The 19,853-nt window shown below is 39.0% G+C and overlaps 1 protein-coding gene across 5 annotated transcripts in view; it reads left to right on the top strand.

Annotated features, from left to right (window-relative positions):
* The window catches only part of CDKL2 (cyclin dependent kinase like 2), a 54,398-nt gene that overhangs the window by 18,424 nt on the left and 16,121 nt on the right, over nucleotides 1–19,853 (top strand). For 2 of the 5 annotated variants that reach the window (XM_054485766.2, XM_054485767.2), the window contains exons 4-10: nucleotides 4,852–5,030; nucleotides 6,581–6,693; nucleotides 8,247–8,386; nucleotides 11,499–11,587; nucleotides 14,894–15,029; nucleotides 15,862–16,163; nucleotides 16,757–16,850. In XM_054485766.2, the coding sequence (XP_054341741.1) occupies nucleotides 4,852–5,030; nucleotides 6,581–6,693; nucleotides 8,247–8,386; nucleotides 11,499–11,587; nucleotides 14,894–15,029; nucleotides 15,862–16,163; nucleotides 16,757–16,850 (1,053 nt within the window). Of the gene's footprint in view, nucleotides 1–4,851; nucleotides 5,031–6,580; nucleotides 6,694–8,246; nucleotides 8,387–11,498; nucleotides 11,588–14,893; nucleotides 15,030–15,861; nucleotides 16,164–16,756; nucleotides 16,855–19,853 lie in introns of all 5 variants that reach the window. The other 3 variants (XM_054485768.2, XM_054485769.2, XR_010126070.1) reach the window with 2 other exon arrangements.

Raw genomic sequence — 19,853 nt, 5'->3', positions numbered from 1 at the left:
GGAAGTTCGAAACCAGCCTGGCCAACGTGGTGAAACCCCATCTCTACTAAAAATATAAAAAAATTAGCCGGGCATGGTGGCAGGCACCTGTAATCCCAGCTACTTGGGAGGCTGAGGCAGGAGAATTGCTTGGACCTAGGAGGCGGAGGTTGCAGTGAGCTGAGATTGTGCCACTGCCCTCCAGCCTGGGCAACACAGCGAGACTCTGTCTCGAAAAAAAAAAAAAAAAGATTTTAAATCCAGTTTCTCCGGGTGCGGTGGCTCACGCCTGTTAATTCCAGCAATTTGAGAGGCCGAGGCGGGCAGATCACCTGAGGTCGGGAGTTTGAGACCAGCCTGGCCAACATGGAGAAACCCCATCTCTACTAAAAATACAAAATTAGCTGGGCGTGGTGGCACATGCCTGTAATCCCAGCTACTGGGAAGGCTGAGGCAGGAGAATCGCTTGAACCTGGGAGGCAGAGGTTGCGGTAAGCTGAGATTGTGCCAAGCCGAGATTGTGCCATTGCACTCCAGCCTGGGCAACAAGAGCGAAACTCCATCTCAAAAAAAAAAAAAAAAAAAGTGGTTCCCTGCTAAGCTTCAGAGCATTTACATATCTCTTTAAACTATAGAAAATGTGAATTTTTATGGGTGGAGAACTGATCTCACTCTAATTTATGAACACTTGTCTCAAGGGAGCATTAGTGTTATTAGTGTTGCCTGACATACTACTTTTCTTCTAGTCCATTTACTCTTTTTTTTTTTTTTTTTGAGGCAGAATCTCACTCTGTCACCCATGCTAGAGTGCAGTGGTGCAATCTTGGCTCACTGCAACCTCTGCCTCCTAGGTTCAAGCGATTCTCCTGCCTCAGCCTCTCAAGTAGCTGGGATTACCGGTGTGCACCATCACGCCTGGCTAATTTTTGTATTTTTAGTAGAGATGGGGTTTCGTCATGTTGGCCAGGCTGGTGAACTTCTGGCCTCAAGTGATTGGCCCACCTTGGCCTCCCAATGTGCTGGGATTACAGGCGTGAGCCACTGTGCCCAACCTCCATTTACTCTTAAACTCTTCTAGATTGTGATTTCTTACCCTCTTCTCAAACCCTAGTACCTCTTCTCCAATCCTTACTCTCAGCCCCTAGTTAAATGGAGATGCTAAAGCACCTATCCTTAGGGTTATTGTGAGAATAAAATAAGTTAAAACATGAAAAACATTTAGAATAGTGCCTGACACGTAAATATTCAAGTGTCAGCTATTATTACCATTATTATTAAAGGTATATTTTAAGGTTTTGTTTTCTGGGCAGTTAACATTTCTCTTTTTAATGTAGACAGATAACAATGGTAGTGGCTGGAATAAAACACACAAGTATATACATAGATACATACATATATATAAACACATATACGTACACATAAGGATGAGATGCTTGACTTTAAGAAAATGAAAACATTTATTCTCAAATATATTATTCATTTTTAAATGTATCTATATATGTGAGCACTTGAATTTTTTAAAATATAAATATGATTTTAATCCTTTATGAGCCAGACTGAATAACATATTTAAAAACAAATTTAAGATTGCTGCCCATTGAAGTTTGACCCAAATAGTACAGAACATTATGAGGTTTGTAGAACCCTAAACGACTTTTTTTACTGAAATTATTAGGTATCATAATTTATTTAGGTTATATCTAGTATTAAAGACCCATGTCAGAGCCTACCCTTTTCATAGTACTTTCTCTGGCCACCCTAGTCTGCAATGATGGATTTTAGGAAAAATTCAACTCGTATCATCTTGGTTATACTTAGAATCTATTATATTACCATAAGTTATAAGGTATTAGAGTTGGGAAGAAACATGGTGATCATGCACTTTATCCATCTCATTTGTGGGCTGAGAAAATAGAAAGATTGAGTTGTCTATGGCTGTACTGAAAACCAGGCACTAGACCCAGGTCTCCCGACTCCCAGTTTAGCTCTTTCTTTTTTTCTTTTTTCTTTTTTCTTTTTTTTTTTGAGAGGGAGGCTCGTTCTGTCGCCCAGGATGGAGTGCAGTGGCTCGATTTTGGCTCACTGCAAGCTCTACCTCCCAGATTCACGCCATTCTCCCTGCCTCAGCCTCCCGAGTAGCTGGGACTACAGGCGCCCACCACCATGCCTGGCTAATTTTTTGTATTTTTGGTAGAGATGGGGTTTCACTGTATTAGCCAGGATGTCTCGATCTCCTGACCTCGTGATCCACCCGCCTCGGTCTCCCAAAGTGCTGGGATTACAGGTGTGAGCCACCGCGCCCAGCCCCAGTTTAGCTCTTTCTAACACAGCACAGGTGGTCTGTGCCCTCATCACTGATATCTAGGGTAATGAAAGTTGGTAGCCTATACAACACTGGACCTGTGCCCTCATCACTGATATCTAGGGTAATGAAAGTTGGTAGCCTATACAACATGCTCAGCAATGGCAGATTGCCATTTAGGATGCTGGTCTTCTGAAAGAGTTAAAACAAATCTATCTTTTTTAGTTTTCAAAATACAATTTGCTTATATTAGAGAATTAGGCCTAATAATGTCTTTTGCCTAGCTGTAAATTTTTAAATATATATAATATATATTTTATATATATAATATATATGATATTTTATATATATATATATATTTTTTGAGATGGAGTCTCTGTCGCCCAGGCTGGAGTGCAATGTTGTAATCTTGGCTCACTGCAACCTTCCCCCTCCTAGGTTCAAGAGATTCTCCTGCCTGAGCCTCCCAAGTAGCTGGGATTACAGGTGCCTGCCACAGCGCCCGGCTAATTTTTGTATTTTGACTAGAGATGGGGTTTCACCATGTTGGCCAGGCTGGTCTCAAACTCCTGACCTCGTGATCCACCCGCCTGAACCTCCCAAAGTGTTGGGATTACAGGCGTGAGCCACTGCACCTGGCCAGATTTTTAAATATTATCTGACTATCAGCATCCTGTTTTATTCTTACAAAGTCTCTCCTTTAGAAATTTTAATCAGTGATGTTTTTGTTTACTCTTTACATTTCCAATTGCCTGATGAATGTCTATGCTTGGGTGCTCAGCATTCCACCCAAAAGTCCAATGATTAAAACTAAACTAATTATTCCACTAAAACTAACTTTCTCTAGGCTTTTCTAATTTTGAAAATGAAACCACCGTTCTTTTAAATTCTCAGGTTCAAACAAAATATCTATGACTCTTCTAAATTCTATTTCTTTCTTTTTTTTTTTTTTTTTTTGAGATGGAGTCTCACTCTGTCACCCAGGCTGGAGTACAGTGGTGTGATCTCGGCTCACTGCAACCTCCACCTCCCAGGTTCAAGCGATTCTCCTGCCTCAGTCACTCAAGTAGCTGGGATTACAAGCGCGTGCCAGCACGCCCAGCTACTTTTTTGTATTTTAGTAGAGACAGGGTTTCACCATGTTGGCCAGGCTGGTCTTGAACTCCTGACCTCAAGTGATCTGCCTGCCTCGGCCTCCCAAAGTGTTGGGATTACAGGCGTGAGCCACTGCGTGCGGCCTATTGAGTTTTGATTTATTGTATTTCTAAACTGTATTTCCTCCTTCCCATTCCTCTGAGCACCAACCTAGGTTAGACCTTTATCACCTCATACTGGTCCCACTTCTCTTCTTCCTGCCTCTCGTCTTCCTCTCTGATTTAGCTCATTTATGGCCAACATCAATTTTAAACACCACATTGTCTATCACTTCCATGGCTTCCCAGGGTCTTGCCACACTTCCTAGTATGTCAGCTGAGATATTCCTCCTCCACTTCATACAACCTATATTCTAGAAAAAAAGGTTTTCTGGCCAGGCGCAGTGGCTCATGCCTGTAATCCCAGCACTTTGGGAGGCCGAGGCAGGTGGATCACCTGAGGTCAGGAGTTTGAGACCATCCTGGCCAACATGGTGAAACCCTGTCTCTACTAAAAGTACAAAAATTGGTTGGGTATGGTGGCAGGCGCCTGTAATCTCAGCTACTCAGGAGGCTGAGACAGGAGAATCGCTTGAACCCGGGAGGCGGAGGTTGCAGTGAGACGAAATCACGCCATTGCACTCCAGCCCGGGCTACAAGAAAGCAAGACAATGTCTTAAAAAAAAAAAAGTTTTCGGCCCGGGCGCGGTGGCTCACGCCTGTAATCTCAGCACTTTGGGAGGCCGAGGCGGGCGGATCACGAGGTCAGGAGATCAAGACCATCCTGGCTAACACGGTGAAACGCCGTCTCTACTAAAAATACAAAAAATTAGCCGGCCATGGTGGCAGGCGCCAGTAGTCCCACCTACTGGCTGAGGCAGGAGAATGGCATGAACTCGGGAGGTGGAGCTTGCAGTGAGCTGAGATCGCGCCACTGCACTCCATCCTGGGTGACAGAGCGAGACTCCGTCTCAAAAAAAAAAAAAGTTTTCCCACAATCTCTTATCTATCCCCATTTGCATTCTTGCTCTCCTTGTTACATTCACTTGGGTTGCCCTTCTTTCTCTTTATTTATCTAGGTCATACTTAGTATTAAAGACCTATGTTAGAGCCCACCCCTTTCAAAATTTTCCCTGACTGCCCCAGCTTCAATGATAGCTTTACTCTCTTAGTCTTGAGAGCAGTCATTAACTGAACAGTTGATTTAGTAATTTGAGAAAATATATTTTATCCAATATTTTTGATTGTTTAAATAAAATTTCAAGTATAAATGTTCTTTCTTGCCCAACTAGGTCCTAGGTTGTTTAGGGCTAGGAGCAACTTTCTATGCTTTTGTTTATATTCTTTATAGGGACAACATACAATGCCATGCACATAGCAGGTGCCCCAAAATAATTAATTTTATTTAACATCCGTCACACTCTGCTTCTTGTCTAGATCATACACAGAGATATAAAGCCAGAGAATATATTAGTCTCCCAGTCTGGCGTTGTCAAGCTATGCGATTTTGGATTTGCGCGAACATTGGCAGCTCCTGGGGAGGTTTATACTGATTATGTGGCAACCCGATGGTACAGAGCTCCAGAACTATTGGTTGGTGACGTCAAGTATGGCAAGTAAGACATCAGTAATGGGGAGGAGTAGATTTTTACTCTTGCTTCTTGCTATAGTGAAATATGTTTATGATATAGTAAATGATCCCTCTAATACTGAAAGGAAGGCTTGAGTTTCAGGGGCTATATAAAGTGACTTGTAATCATTTTTGGTGCTTCCCCTTTAAACATTCCTGTGAAACAAGTATACTTATTTTAGAGGTGGGGAAATTAAGTGGTCTATTTTAAACAGTGGGTCGGAAATAGATATATTTATCACTTGTAAAGAGAGGTGAACATTGATTGGTTAAATGTGACATTGTTGGAATGGGGAAGATGGAGTAAGCAAGGGTGGAGGCAGAATATAATTAAGTAAAATGTTTTTAAAACATAAATTGTCTTCACAAGGGAATTCTTCAAAGAATAAAGGATTGTAACTTTTACTGCTTTTGATTGAAATCTTTCTAAAATATTTTCTACAATTTCTGTTGTCAGAGCACACTAAACATTATTTATTATTTTCTTGATTACTGAGTTCTTATTTTGCTACCATGTTAGAATTTTTATGCCATTTTGTAATTCAGCAATAACCTTAAGCATTTTAAGGTAGTTGTTCCTATGCCAAATGATGCTTGCATATTCTTTGAGTTCTTGTAACTGATTTTTAAGATAGTTTCAAAATTTTTATCCCTAGGCTGGGCACGGTGGCTCACACCTGTAATCCCAGCACTTTGGGAGGCCCAGGCAGGAGGATCATGAGGTCAGGAGTTCAAGACCAGCCTGACCAACATGGTGAAACCCCATCTCTACTAAAAATACAAAAATTAGCCAGGCATGGTGGCATGCACCTGTAATCCCAGCTACTTGGGAGGCTGGGGCGGGAGAATCACTTGAACCTGGGAGGTGGAGGTTGCAGTGAGCTGAGATTGTGTGACTGCACTCCAGCCTGGGTGACAGAGTGAGATTCTGTCTCAAAAAAAAAAAAAAAAAAAAATTTATCCCTATCATCCCTCAGTTCTCTTCATTGTTACTGTATTTGTCCTTAGCAGCCACCTCCTCCTTCTGGTATGCTGTTTTCAGTGTACGATGGCATAGCATAGATTGGTCAAGCTTGCTAGAGTTATGCATAAACAAAGAATGAATAGGCTCTAAATGGAGCCTGAGAGTTTTATTTCCAGAATAAAGTATACATAATAACTGTTCTGGCTTTTCAGAAGGCATTTCCCTTTTATGTCACATGATTGAAGTTTCTGGAAAGCTCACTTATGCAAAATTGGGAGTTAGAACTTTAATAGGGAAAAATCTTTTCATGGGTAATTTAAGGCTTACTATAGGTTGAGTATTCCTTATCCTAAATGCTTGGGACCAAAAGTGTTGCAGATTTCAGATGGGTTTTTTTTTTTTTGGATTTCAGGATATTTGCATTATACCATTGGAGCATGCCAAATCTGAGAATCTGAAATTTGAAATGCTCTGGTTGGCATTTCCTTTGAGCATCACCTCCGTGCTCAAAAAGTTTTGGGTTTTGGAGCATATTAGGATGCCAGATTTTCACCACATTGCTTTTCTTTCAGGGCTGTTGATGTGTGGGCCATTGGTTGTCTGGTAACTGAAATGTTCATGGGGGAACCCCTATTTCCTGGAGATTCTGATATTGATCAGCTATATCATATTATGATGTGTTTAGGTAAGGTTACACATCTGCGTTTTAAATTTTAGAGATTTTTCTGCATATTTGTTTGTGCCTGTGTGTTTGTGATTTTTTAAGCTATTGCATTAAAGATTATATATGTTTTAAGTGAAGGTAGGGAGCATATAGGAAAACTCTGTGTGTGTGTGTTTTGAGATGGAGTTTCGCTCTTCTTGCCCAGGTTAGAGTGCAATGGCGCAATCTCGGCTCACTGCAACCTCTGCGTCCTGGGTTCAAGTGATTCTCCTGCCTCAGCCTCCCGAGTAGCTGGGATTACAGGCATGCGCCACTATGCCCGGCTAATTTTGTATTTTTAGTAGAGATGGGGTTTCTCCATGTTGGTCAGTCTGGACTCGAACTCCTGACTTCAGGTGATCTGCCCACCTTGGCCTCCCAAAGTGCTAGGATTACAGGCGTGAGCCACCGCGCCCAGCCATGTGTGTGTTTTAATTTATTTTTTCCTTCAGTCTGGCATTGGTCTATCTGATGCATGTTCCTTTTTATTTTTTGAGACGGAGTCTCATTCTGTCACCAGGCTGGGGTGCAGTGGCGATCTTGGCTCACTGCAACCTCCGACTCCCAGGTTCAAACGATTCTCCTGCCTCGGCCTCCCAAAGTGCTGGGATTACAGGTGTGAGCCACCATGCCCGGCCCTGATGCATGTTCTTAATCACGCTCACTTCCCCTTTCCCCTCAAGACAGAGGAAAAGAGCAGAGGTTGTGCATTTCTCTGTACTTTTACATACAGTTAATTACACATAGAGAGGATGCAATGATCATTTATTATTCTTGAGTCGGTAAGCATTTGGTGTAGTATGACTACTGTCCTTACTTTCACATTCAAGAGGAGAGACGCAGAGATTTCCAAGGTTGGTTTAATCTTGCCACAGATTTGGACTTCTGCTATTAGTGCTTTTGACAGAATTTCAAAGCTGGACTATCAAAACCTTACGTTTGTTGAAATATCAACTTCATATTTGAAGATGGAGCTTAGAAATGGAAATAATGGGAAAATACTTGGGGGTAATTTAACTATTTGATTTGAAGTTTTCAGATTAGAAATTAAATAAGCAGTACAATGGTTTCTTACGGTGGAATTTTCAGATATATTTTACATTCAACTAGATATTAAAGTTGAGAAAAAAGATAAAGTGCTCAAATCTGACTTTAAGATAAGCACAAAATCAGTTGACCAAATATTAAATTCTTAAAGGGGTAGAACTGATTTATCTAGATTAGATCCTGTCCATATGACTATTAATATTTTTATTGTTTTATTCAGCACTTTATGCTTTCTAGTTAGAAATGAAGTGCTGGTACTTATATCTGGAAAGTTATAAAATATTTTTTACCTGTCCTTTTCCTATGTTCCTTAAGACTGCCATATACCACCACAGTAACAGCATTGTCTTTGGTCAATTTTGCATGTTGAGAGAGCCCCAAACTCCATAAGCTGTGTTCCACTATTTCCTCTACTTCACACCACCTGTCTCTTCACCATTTCTATCATGTTGTATAATAACAGAGATATGTGCTGTTTTCACTTCCAGGTAATCTAATTCCAAGACATCAGGAGCTTTTTTATAAAAATCCTGTGTTTGCTGGAGTAAGGTTGCCTGAAATCAAGGAAAGAGAACCTCTTGAAAGACGCTATCCTAAGCTCTCTGAAGTGGTGATAGATTTAGCAAAGGTAATCATACTTATTGTTTACACTTTATGACAGGGAATTTATGCACTATCAAGACTTTTTTTTTTTTTTCTTGTCTAGTTGATCTTTTTTTTTTTTTTGGTGGAGTCTCGCTCTGTCACACAGGCTGGAGTGCAGTGGCGTGATCTCAGCTCACTGCAAGCTTCGCCATTCTCCCGCCTCAGCCTCCCTAGTAGCTGGGACTACAGGCACCCGCCACCATGCCTGGCTAATTTTTTGTATTTTTAGTAGAAACGGGGTTTCACTGTGTTAGCCAGGATGGTCTCAATCTCCTGACCTCGTGATCCGCCCGCCTCGGCCTCCCAAAGTGCTGGGATTACAGGCATGAGCCACCACGCCTGGCCTCTAGTTGATCTTTTAGGTCAACAATTTCCTCTAATATTTTAATTTTTGTACATTTAGAAACAATTTAAATAATTTGATGGGGGTAACTTCAGAGAAAAAGGACTGAAAATTTTACCTGTTTTAAAACTCATTAAGAAACCATTTATTGTTATCTAGCATTTTGTAAATGTGAAAACATCCTCATTGAAAAACATATTAAAAACATAAAAACACTGTATGATTTTAACGTTTAACATTTAAAATACAAGCCTTGTTTACACGGAAAAGAAAATAAAAGTAGGACAAGAAAATAAAAAGGGTCTGGGCACGGTGGCTCATGCCTGTAATCCCAGCACTTTGGGAGGCTAAGGCAGGTGGATCACTTGAAGTCAGGAGTTGGAGACCAGCCTGGCCAACATGGCAAAACCCCATCTCTATTAAAAATACAAAAAAATTAGCTGAGCATGGTGGCGCATTTCTGTAATCCCAGCTACTCGGGATGCTGAGACAGGAGAATCACTTGAACCCAGGAGGCAGAGGTTACAGTGAGCTGAGATCGCGCCACTGCACTCCATCCTGGGTGACAGAGTGAAACTCTCTCTTTAAATAAATAAATAAATAAAGGATAGAGAAGTAGGAAAATATTAAAATGTAGGGCATAGGATGGCCAGGCATGGTGGCTCATGCCTGTAATCCCAGCACTTTGGGAGGCCGAGGCAGGTGGATCATGAGGTCAGGAGTTCAAGACCATCCTGGCCAAGATGGTGAAACCCCGTCTCTACTAAAAATACAAAAATTAGCTGGGCGTGGTGGCACGTGCCTGTAACCCCAGCTACTCGGAAAGCTGAGGCAGAGAATTGCTTGAACCTGGGAGGTGGAGGTTTCAGTGAGCTGAGATTGCGCCACTGCACTCCAGCCTGGGCAACAGAGCGAGACTCCGTGTCAAACAAAACAAAACAAAACAAAAAAACATAAAATGTAGGGCATAGGATCATGATCTGTATGATATTGTCAAAGGGGTTTTTGCTTAGCCACTGGATTGGCTGCAGCCAGTTTACAAATGGCCAATACTTTTTTGTTGTATTTGATTAAGGAAGATGTTAAAGAGGTTTTCATTCTATCAAGTGAGAATCAACTCTAAAAGTTGAGCTTTTTGGGGAATTTTTAGCTCAAAAAGTTCTTGTCAGTTAAGATTGTTTAAATATTGATCAAATACGTACCTCTAAAACACTAGGCTATAAGATTTACCCATTTTTTTTTTGTTTTTTAGTTCTTTAACTGATGACGTTTAATAAGCTTGTAACTAATTACAACAAGTTCTTAGAATAATACATTTCCAGTTTTTTACATAATCTTCTAACAGATGCAAATATTTTTAATTGGTACAAGCTTTATGATCTATCTGTAAGGAGATATAAAGGGAATAAAGGTAAAACTATTGTCCAACTTGTGTACTTTAATCATACCTTAAAGAATCGTATAAAACTTTTAAAACATTTTATTATGGAAAATTTCAAACAGAAAAGAAAATAGAAAGAATAGTTGTATAACAAACCTTCATGTACTTATCATCTAGTTTCCACAATTATCAACCTTTTGATAATCTTGTTTAATTTATCTACACTCTTCAACTTTTTTTGGAGTATTTTGAAGCAAATCGAAGACATATTATTTTACTTATAAGTAGCACAGTTATGCAGAGAACTTTTCTTGTTCATTTAAAGCTACTTATTGAGTCCCTTCTATTTTTACTGTCATGTTAGGGGTTTTAATGAATCAGAACAAGACTTTGCAATAAAGTAAAATAACATAAAATAATCTTTGTAAAGCATCTAGCATAGTGATAAGCACAGGGTAAATCCTTTCCTTTCCATTCTGTAATAGCCTTAAGTTTTAAAAATTCCAAATAATTTCTTACTATCATAAAATATCTAATTGATGTTTAAAGTTTCATTAATTTTCACAAAATTTCATTTCATAGTTTGAATTAGGATCTAAATGAAGACTATAGATTGCAATTGGTCGCTATGTTTTTAAAACTTTATTTATAAGCTTCTCTTCATCTCTTTCTTTTTTGTTTAAACCTTGCAATTTATTTGTTGAAGAAACTAAGTTGTTTGTCCTTAGAATTTTCTACATAATGCAGTATACATGTTCCTCTGTGTCCTGTATTTCTTATAAACTCACAGTAGAGCTACAGCTTGATCAGAATCAGGTTGATTTTTTGGCAACACTACTTCATAGGAGGTTTGTGTATTTCCATATAGAGACATTGAATGTTTGGTGGTCTTTTTGTGATACTAGCAACCATTGATGGTCATTGTCTAGATTTGTGCTTTATTCTTTATCCTTGATTATAGATGTGTAAAATTCATTGGCGGGCAAGAGTGGTGGATCGCGCTGGTAATCCCAGCATTTTGGGAAGCTGAGGAGGGTGGATAGCTTAAGCTCAGAGTTCAAGACCAGCCAGGGCAACATGGCGAAACCCTGTCTCTACAAAAAATACAAAAATTAGCTGGGTGTGGTGGTGCGCACCTGTGGTCCCAGCTACTAAGGAGACTGAGATGGAAGGATCACCTGAGCCTAGAGAGGTCAAGGCTGCGGTTAAGTAGTGATCATACCACTGCACTCTAGCCTGGGCGACAGAGTGAGACCCTGTCTTAAAAAAAAAAAAATCGTTGACTATAAAGAGGATTTTTTTTCTATATTTATAAATTTAAATGTAGGTAGTTTTTCTTGATATGAACTCTAAGTGTTCTTAATTTTTCAGAAATGCTTACATATTGACCCGGACAAAAGACCCTTCTGTGCTGAGCTCCTACACCATGATTTCTTTCAAATGGATGGATTTGCTGAGAGGTATAGTACTTACCCTTGTTTTTCAGGCCATACCAACCTAGGGTTAAAGTAAGTCTTCCACGATAGTCACAAACAGCACTTCTCTTATTTCTGTTCCCACCTACTTTGCAGGATCTCAGATATGTACCACTCTACCCCCATATTCCCTTAGCAATAATGCAGTTCCTAGGGGTGGTCTCCTACATTTACTAAATTAGTGCTCTTGGTTTTCATGAAGCAGTCATTTTATGCTCTTCTTTCTGTCTCCCTGTGGTGACATCTACCAGTCAGGTCATTGATTTCTATGTTGCTCATGTCCTTCGCCCACTTTTTGATGGGGTTGTTTGTTTTTTTCTTGTAAATTTGTTGGAGTTCATTGTAGATTCTGGATATTAGCCCTTTGTCAGATGAGTAGGTTGCAAAAATTTTCTCCCATTTTGTAGGTTGCCTGTTCACTCTGATGGTAGTTTCTTTTGCTGTGCAGAAGCTCTTTAGTTTAATTAGATCACATTTGTCAATTTGGCTTTTGTTGCCATTGCTTTTGCTGTTTTAGACATGAAGTCCTTGCCCATGCCTATGTCCTGAATGGTAATGCCTAGGTTTTCTTCTAGGGTTTTTGTGGTTTTAGGTGTAACGTTTAAGTCTTTAATCCATCTTGAATTGATTTTTGTATAAGGTGTAAGGAAAGGATCCAGTTTCAGCTTTCTACATATGGCTAGCCAGTTTTCCCAGCACCATTTATTAAATAGGGAATCCTTTCCCCATTGCTTGTTTTTGTCAGGTTTGTCAAAGATCAGATAGTTGTAGATATGCGGCGTTATTTCTGAGGGCTCTATTCTGTTCCATTGATCTATATCTCTATTTTGGTACCAGTACCATGCTGTTTTGGTTACTGTAGCCTTGTAGTATAGTTTGAAGTCAGGTAGCATGATGCCTCCAGCTTTGTTCTTTTGGCTTAGGAGTGACTTGGCGATGCGGGCTCTTTTTTGGTTCCATATGAACTTTAAAGTAGTTTTTTCCAATTCTGTGAAGAAAGTCATTGGTAGCTTGATGGGGATGGCATTGAATCTATAAATTACCTTGGGCAGTATGGCCATTTTCACGATATTGATTCTTCCTACCCATGAGCATAGAATGTTCTTCCATTTGTTGAACAGACACTTCTCAAAAGAAGACATTTATGTAGCCAAAAAACACATGAAAAAATGCTCACCATCACTGGCCATCAGAGAAGTGCAAATCAAAACCACAATGAGATACCATCTCACACCAGTTAGAATGGCAATCATTAAAAAGTCAGGAAACAACAGGTGCTGGAGAGGATGTGGAGAAATAGGAACACTTTTACACTGTTCGTGGGACTGTAAACTAATTCAACCATTGTGGAAGTCAGTGTGGCGATTCCTCAGGGATCTAGAACTAGAAATACCATTTGACCCATCCATCCCATTACTGGGTATATACCCAAAGGACTATAAATCATGCTGCTATAAAGACACATGCACACGTATGTTTATCGCGGCACTATTCACTATGTTGCTACCAACTGTGTGATGCCATCATCTTAGATGCTGATGTAGTTATAAAAGTGCCATCTCCTATTGCTGCCAAACTCATACCACACCAAGTCCTTTGATACTGCTGACACTGCTGATGTGTTGGAGACCTTGATATGCCAAACCTGTGGGTACCAGAGTTGCTGGCATGGTCTTCTGTGCTGCTCAAGCTGCTGGCAACAGTGCAGCTGACGAAACAAAGAATAGTGAGATGAGTGGCAGTAACACGTAGCTTAATAAAAGGTAGCTAGGTTTTCCTATTTGCTTCTGTACTCAATTAGTTGTGATATGTTGTTTTTGTGGAAGTATATGAAGAAACTCTGGCCTCACTTAAGTAGATAATTGTGGGTATTCTTTGATTCTATACCAAAACTCTGATACCACAGCAAAACTTGACAGTGGTAGTTTCTTTTTTTTTTTTGAGATGGAGTTTTGTTCTTGTTGCCCAGGCTGGGGTGCAGTGGTGCGATCTTGGCTCACTGCAACCTCTACCTCCTGGGTTCAAGCGATTCTCTTGCCTCAGCCTCCCGAGTAGCTGGGATTACAGGCATGTGCCACCACAACCGGCTAATTTTGTGTTTTTAGTAGAGATGGGATTTCTCTATGTTGGTCAGGCTGGTCTTGAACTCCTGACCTCAGGAGATCCGCCTGCCTGGGCCTCTCAAAGTAATGGGATTACAGGCATGAGCCACCGTGCCCGGCCCACTGGTAGTTTCTTAAAGGCTGGTTGCATTGTGGAATCTGAAACCATATCATTGAGTTTTTCTTCCTTTGTTAAATTAAAATCCATTTGTCTGTCTTGCCTTTTTAATGGATCTTTTACCCATGCACGCTTTTGTAATATCATGCTTTAGTCATTTGGAAAATATTAGTTTGCTGAGTTACGCAGATCTTAAAAATATTGATATATTTCTTGTACAACATCAAAAATTACATTCTATCTCATAAAAGTTTGTGAGTTTTGGGAAGCTGCTAAGCTCACAGTGGTGGATACAAGTTTAACAGAATTGTAATTTTTGCATAAAATTTTGAATTTTATCATTGACACAATAATTTCAGTTTTCCTTGAAGTGACAAGATCACTTTGTTTATTTGTTAAAAGAAAATGTTTCCCATAGACCCAAAGTCTTAATAACCATAGTTTTTCTGTCAGTCTTTCTTTCAAGTAAAAATATCTAGTTTAGTTTGTATCACAAATAATTATGCAAGCATTTTTCTTAAGACAACCATAGTGCTTCGGTTTGTAGCAGAGGTGCTTTACGTATATTCTCATTTTGTCACACAGACCATAAAAAAAAGGATGCGTTTAAGAGTTTGGCTTTAATGAAGTTAATACCTTTTTGCTGATTCATCAGAGACATTCTTAAGCAAGACTGCCTTTTTTTTTTTTTTTAAAAAAAAAGCAACTGAGAATGTGTGGTTATCAAGAAAGTAATGACTGCTAGTACATTTTGGTTTTGCTGCTTTTATTCTTGGTAAGGTGTCAGCAGTTTTATCCACCACTGCTTTCACATTAACCTGGTGAGAAAGACAAACATCTTTATGTTAAAATAATAGCATTGACCTTGTGAACCTTCTGAATGTTCTTAGGGATCCCCAAAGATCTACACACCACCCTTTCCAAACTGCTGATCTAGGCCAGGATTTTTCTCATTTTTAATAATATAGACTAGTTTAACATTCAATTTTTAAAAAGTAAATATCTTGAAAGTCAATTTTTTTGTAGGTTTATCCATGTCTTACAATTTTATTTTATTATATTTTTATGTAGGTTTTCCCAAGAACTACAATTAAAAGTACAGAAAGATGCCAGAAATGTTTCTTTATCTAAAAAATCCCAAAACAGAAAGAAGGAAAAAGAAAAAGATGATTCCTTAGGTGAAGAAAGAAAAACACTTGTGGTACAGGTAAATGTTCATGTTTCACATTTAAAGTTAATATACTTATTTTTTTTAATTTTTTGAGAAAAAATATGATTTTGAAAAAAGTTTTCTGAGCAGTGAGCAAATTGTTAACTTGTAGTTTAGTTGTAAAAATGTATCTCCTCAATAGATATTACCTGTTTGGAAAACATATCATGTTTTGAGTACCTGTTATGTGCCAGACTGTGCAACAGTGCTTAAATCACATTCATCCAAGAACATCTAGATATGTGTTTTCATGCACACATACACACACAGACACACGGAACAAACAACCCTCACCCCACTTATCTTTCTTAAAGGATACGAGTGAAAAATATTGTCTGTAGAAATTTATATGAAGTAAAAATTTGAAAAGTGAGATTTGGATACTTAAGTTAGGTTTGCTTTTCTTGGTAAACTACCCAGGATCTGTTCTTGAAAAGGTAATTCAAATCCACCACCAATCCACTTATATCAAGTACACCAAAAGAAGAAAGAGTTATCAGTTTTGTGTTCCCTGACTCTGAATATGTAAGAACAAAAGTGGCATTCTTGATTCCTCTTCCATGAGTTTTTCCACTGATGTGTGTGTATGTGTGTGTGTGTGTCTGAGTGAGCTGTGTGAATTGCATTTCCATTCTTTTTGTATTTTCCCAATAACTATCTGAATAAGAATCTGGCTTTAATTTTAATCCCCTAGGAAGAATAAAGAAAATGGTTTCAAAAAGGTGATACTTATGATATTCTGCTCTAGTTGACAAGTACTTTATAAGAAGAGGTAAATTTTCATTCTCTTCAGATCATTAACCTTATTAATATTTTTATTAATGATCAGGATACCAATGCTGATCCCAAAATTAAGGATTGTAAACTATTTAAAATAAAAGGCTCAAAAATTGATGGAGAAAAAGCTGAAAAAGGCAGTAGAGCTTCAAATGCCAGCTGTCTCCATGACAGTAGGACAAGTCACAACAAAATAGTGCCTTCAACAAGCCTCAAAGACTGCAGCAATGTCAGCGTGGACCACACAAGGAATCCAAGCGTGGCAATTCCCCCACTTACACACAATCTTTCTGCAGTTGCTCCCGGCATTAATTCTGGAATGGGGACTGCGACTATACCAATTCAGGGTTACAGGTATGAATTAGCAAAATAAGACCAAAAAATTGTTTAAGGATATATTTGCAAATTGCAAGGGTTTGTCAATTCATCCACATTGTTTTTATTCTCAGAATTCTGGATGCTATTCATTCTTGTCAGGTAGCTGTTTCAAAAGACTTTTTGGCTATGTGATGAAAATTATTAGCATTTGATCAAAACAATTCACCAAAGTCCTGAGAAAGTAGGGTTTTATTGCTTAAGGTGAAGAGAATCTACAGCTATATAGTCTAATAATGTGAAAGCAGGTTGTCATACTAAAAGAGATAATTTTTGAGTGGTTGCTGCTGCATGGTGTGGCTGTGAGCCTGTAGTAGTGTAAGGAAGCTCCATTTGGGAATTTTGCTGAAAGGAGGGTAATGTATTTGGTAGGAGTTGGGGGCTGGTGGGAGGCATGAGGGTAGTGTTAAAGAATAGAATGTTTCACCAGATTTATGTGCATTGTATATTTGAGAATAGACATTACATTCTGGTTAAACTGCTTGTTAGTTGGTGCTGTGTCATTTGGTTTTGTGCTTGAAAAAATAATTATTGCTGGTTCTAACTTAAAAACATTTTTTTTGTTGTTACAGAGTGGATGAGAAAACTAAGAAGTGTTCTATTCCATTTGTTAAACCGAACAGGCATTCCCCATCAGGCATTTATAACATTAATGTGACCACATTAGTAAGTAAGCAGTTCTCAGTAGTAGAAGAGCAAACACCAGTCAGCTCTAGACTTTTATTAAAATTAAATATGATAGTGAAGAATTGAGAATTTTATTTGGATACACATAAAGTGAAACCTTAATTGTGCATATATTATCCCAGCCCATCATAGTCATAAATGTGAAATTCTGAAAGTTTAAATTTTATAAGTCTGAAAACTCCTTCCTTCCTTCCTTCCTCTCTTTTTTCTTTTTTTTTTTTTTTTCCATGGAGTCTTGCTCTGTCGCCCAGGCTACAGTGCGGTGGCATGATCTTGGCTCACTGTAACCTCCACCTCCTGGGTTCAAGTGATTCTCCTACCTCAGCCTCCTGAGTAGCTGGGATTACAGGTGCCTGCCACCGCACCCAGCTAATTTTTGTATTTTTAGTAGAGACAGGGTTTCACCATCTTGGCCAGGCTGGTCTCGAACTCCTGACCTCGTGATCCACCTGCCTTGGCCTCCCAAAGTGCTGGGATTACGGGTGTGAGCCATCTGTGCCTGGCTTGTTTTATTTTTTCTTTAGTAACATAGTAAATTTTCTCAACTTGATGATTGCTGGTCAGTTCTTTTTTAGAGTAGATGAAAAGATAAATTGTCTTATCTTACCCACACCAGATTTTTGGTGGCTGTATTCTATTGGCTGGGGACGGTAGCACACATCTATAATCCCAGCACTTTGGGAGGCCGAGGCGGGAGGATAGTTTGAGCCCAGGAGTTTGAGACAAGCTTGAGCAACATAGCAAGATCCTGTCTCTACAAAAACATTTTTAAAAAGTTAGCTGGGTATGGTGGCACATGACTGTAGTCCTAGCTACTTGGGAGGCTAAGATGGGTGGGTTGCTTGAGCCTGGAAAGTTGAGGCTACAGTGGTAAGCTGTGGCTGTAATTGTGTCCCAGCACCTCAGCCTGGGTGACAGACCAAGACCCTGTCTCAAAAAAAAAAAAAAAAAAAAAAAAGAAGAAAGAAATGATTCTATTTATTTATATAATAAATATTTATCAGTCATTATGTGTGAGACACTGGAGATAAATAAGTCAATCTTTCTTTTCAAGGACTTTGTGATCTAGAGGATCAGCAAATTAAAGCATAGTATCATATTGTATTTAGAGAGAGCACAGGAAGGAGCATTATTATTCTCAGCATGGCCTCCAGAATGTTTCTCTTTTGAAGTTAGGTGAAACCCTTATCATTCTTCTGCTCAACTTCCTCCATTAGCTTCTTATCTCCGAGGAAAGGCCAAAGTCCTTACAGGGTCTGTAAGTGCCTGCATGATTGACTCCAACCAACCCTCTATCCCATCTCCACCTACTCTTTCTCCATCAATCTGTTCTACCACACTGATTTCCTTGTTATTCCTGGAACATAGTCAGACATACTCCCACCTTTGGGCTTTTGCACTTGCTATTTCTTTTGCTTTGGAACATTCTTCCCCCAGATAACCCAATGGATTTGCTTTTTCTCTTCCTTTGCTCACATGAAACCTTATTGTGAAGTCTTGTAACTCATTATGCCTCCCTTTATGTTCGATGCCTTCTCCTTGCTTATTTTTTTTTCCATTGCATTTACCTGACATCATCTATATACTCTTATTTATATATTGTCTGTCTCCCCCAGCTAGAATGTAAGATTCCAAGGCAGAGATTTGTGCTTTTGTTTTCCTCACTGTACTTTTCCTTCCTATGCAAGTAGAAAAAATAATTTTTTTTTTCGAGACAGAATCTCACTCTGTTGCCCAGGCTGGAGTGCAGTGGCGTGATCTTGGCTCACTGCAACCTCCGCCTCCCAGATTTGAGCGATTCTTCTGCCTCAGCCTCCTGAGTAGGTGGGATTACAGGCACCTGCCACCACACCCAGCTAATTTTTGCATTTTTGGTAGAGGCGGGGTTTCTCCATATTGGCCAGGCTGGTTTTGAACTCCTGACCTCAGGTGATCTGCCCACCTTGGCCTCCCAAAATGCTGGGATTACAGGCGTGAGCCACCAGGGCTGGCCTAAAATTTAAAAATGAGTTCAAACTACCAGATTAACATATTCAAAGAGTGAAAATAAAACACATAATAAATACTTATAATAATACATTTATTCACACCGTAGAATGGGGGGTATAAAACATGGGAGAGACGTATTGACCTTTAACCTACAAATCGAAGAAAGTCTAGGCTTATCTCTGCTTGCATTAATTTTCATTAAGGAAAGATTCCACACTGAATGAATGAATGCTTTTCACAACAAAGGGAGGTATGGATGTATTCCCAAAGGAATATTTTGTGTGTGTGTGTGTGTGTGTGTGTGTGTGTGTGTGTGTGTGAGATAAATTTCCCTTCTCTACTTCTCTCACTATCTTCAGAGCTGAAAAATACAGCCTTTTCATCTCTCTCACGATTTGGACATTGTATTTGTTTTTCTTTTAATTATTCTTAGTTTATAATTTCTGTGCCAATAGTACTTTCTTTTTTGGTTTCTTTGTGGATATTTGTGTTTTAAAATCTTGATTTGCTTTGGAAAATTATTTTAATCAGGAAGGCTTTTCAAAATAGCTGGTTCGATACCATTTTGCCAGAACTGATATCAACCTGCTTTCAGGTATTGCATAATCAATGCTGGCTGATAATTTTAGATCTGATTTATTCTTCTTTGGAAGAGGTAATTTATTCTTCTTTGGAAGAGGTAATCAAGAGAGGAGGTGAAGATTAGGAGGGTGAAGACCCAGTGGAGTCTTTCCTTAACGAAAATTAATGCAAGCAGAGCTAAGCCTAGATTTTCTTCCACTTGTATGTTAAAGATCAATACCTCTCTCCCATGTTTTATGCCCCCATTCTGATGTGTGAATAAATATATATTATATAATATAGATATTATATATGTTTTATTTTCACTCTTTGAATATGTTAATCTGGTAGTTTAAACTCATTTTTAAATTTTATTTTTTGTACTTACATATAGTTTTCTTTAACCATTTTATTTTATAGCCAACTTGAACC

Source organism: Pongo pygmaeus, chromosome 3 (assembly GCF_028885625.2).
Source record: "Pongo pygmaeus isolate AG05252 chromosome 3, NHGRI_mPonPyg2-v2.0_pri, whole genome shotgun sequence".
Taxonomy (NCBI): domain Eukaryota; kingdom Metazoa; phylum Chordata; class Mammalia; order Primates; family Hominidae; genus Pongo; species Pongo pygmaeus.
The sequence above is the reverse complement of the archived record's forward strand: the minus strand, read 5'-3'. Positions and strand labels throughout refer to the sequence as shown.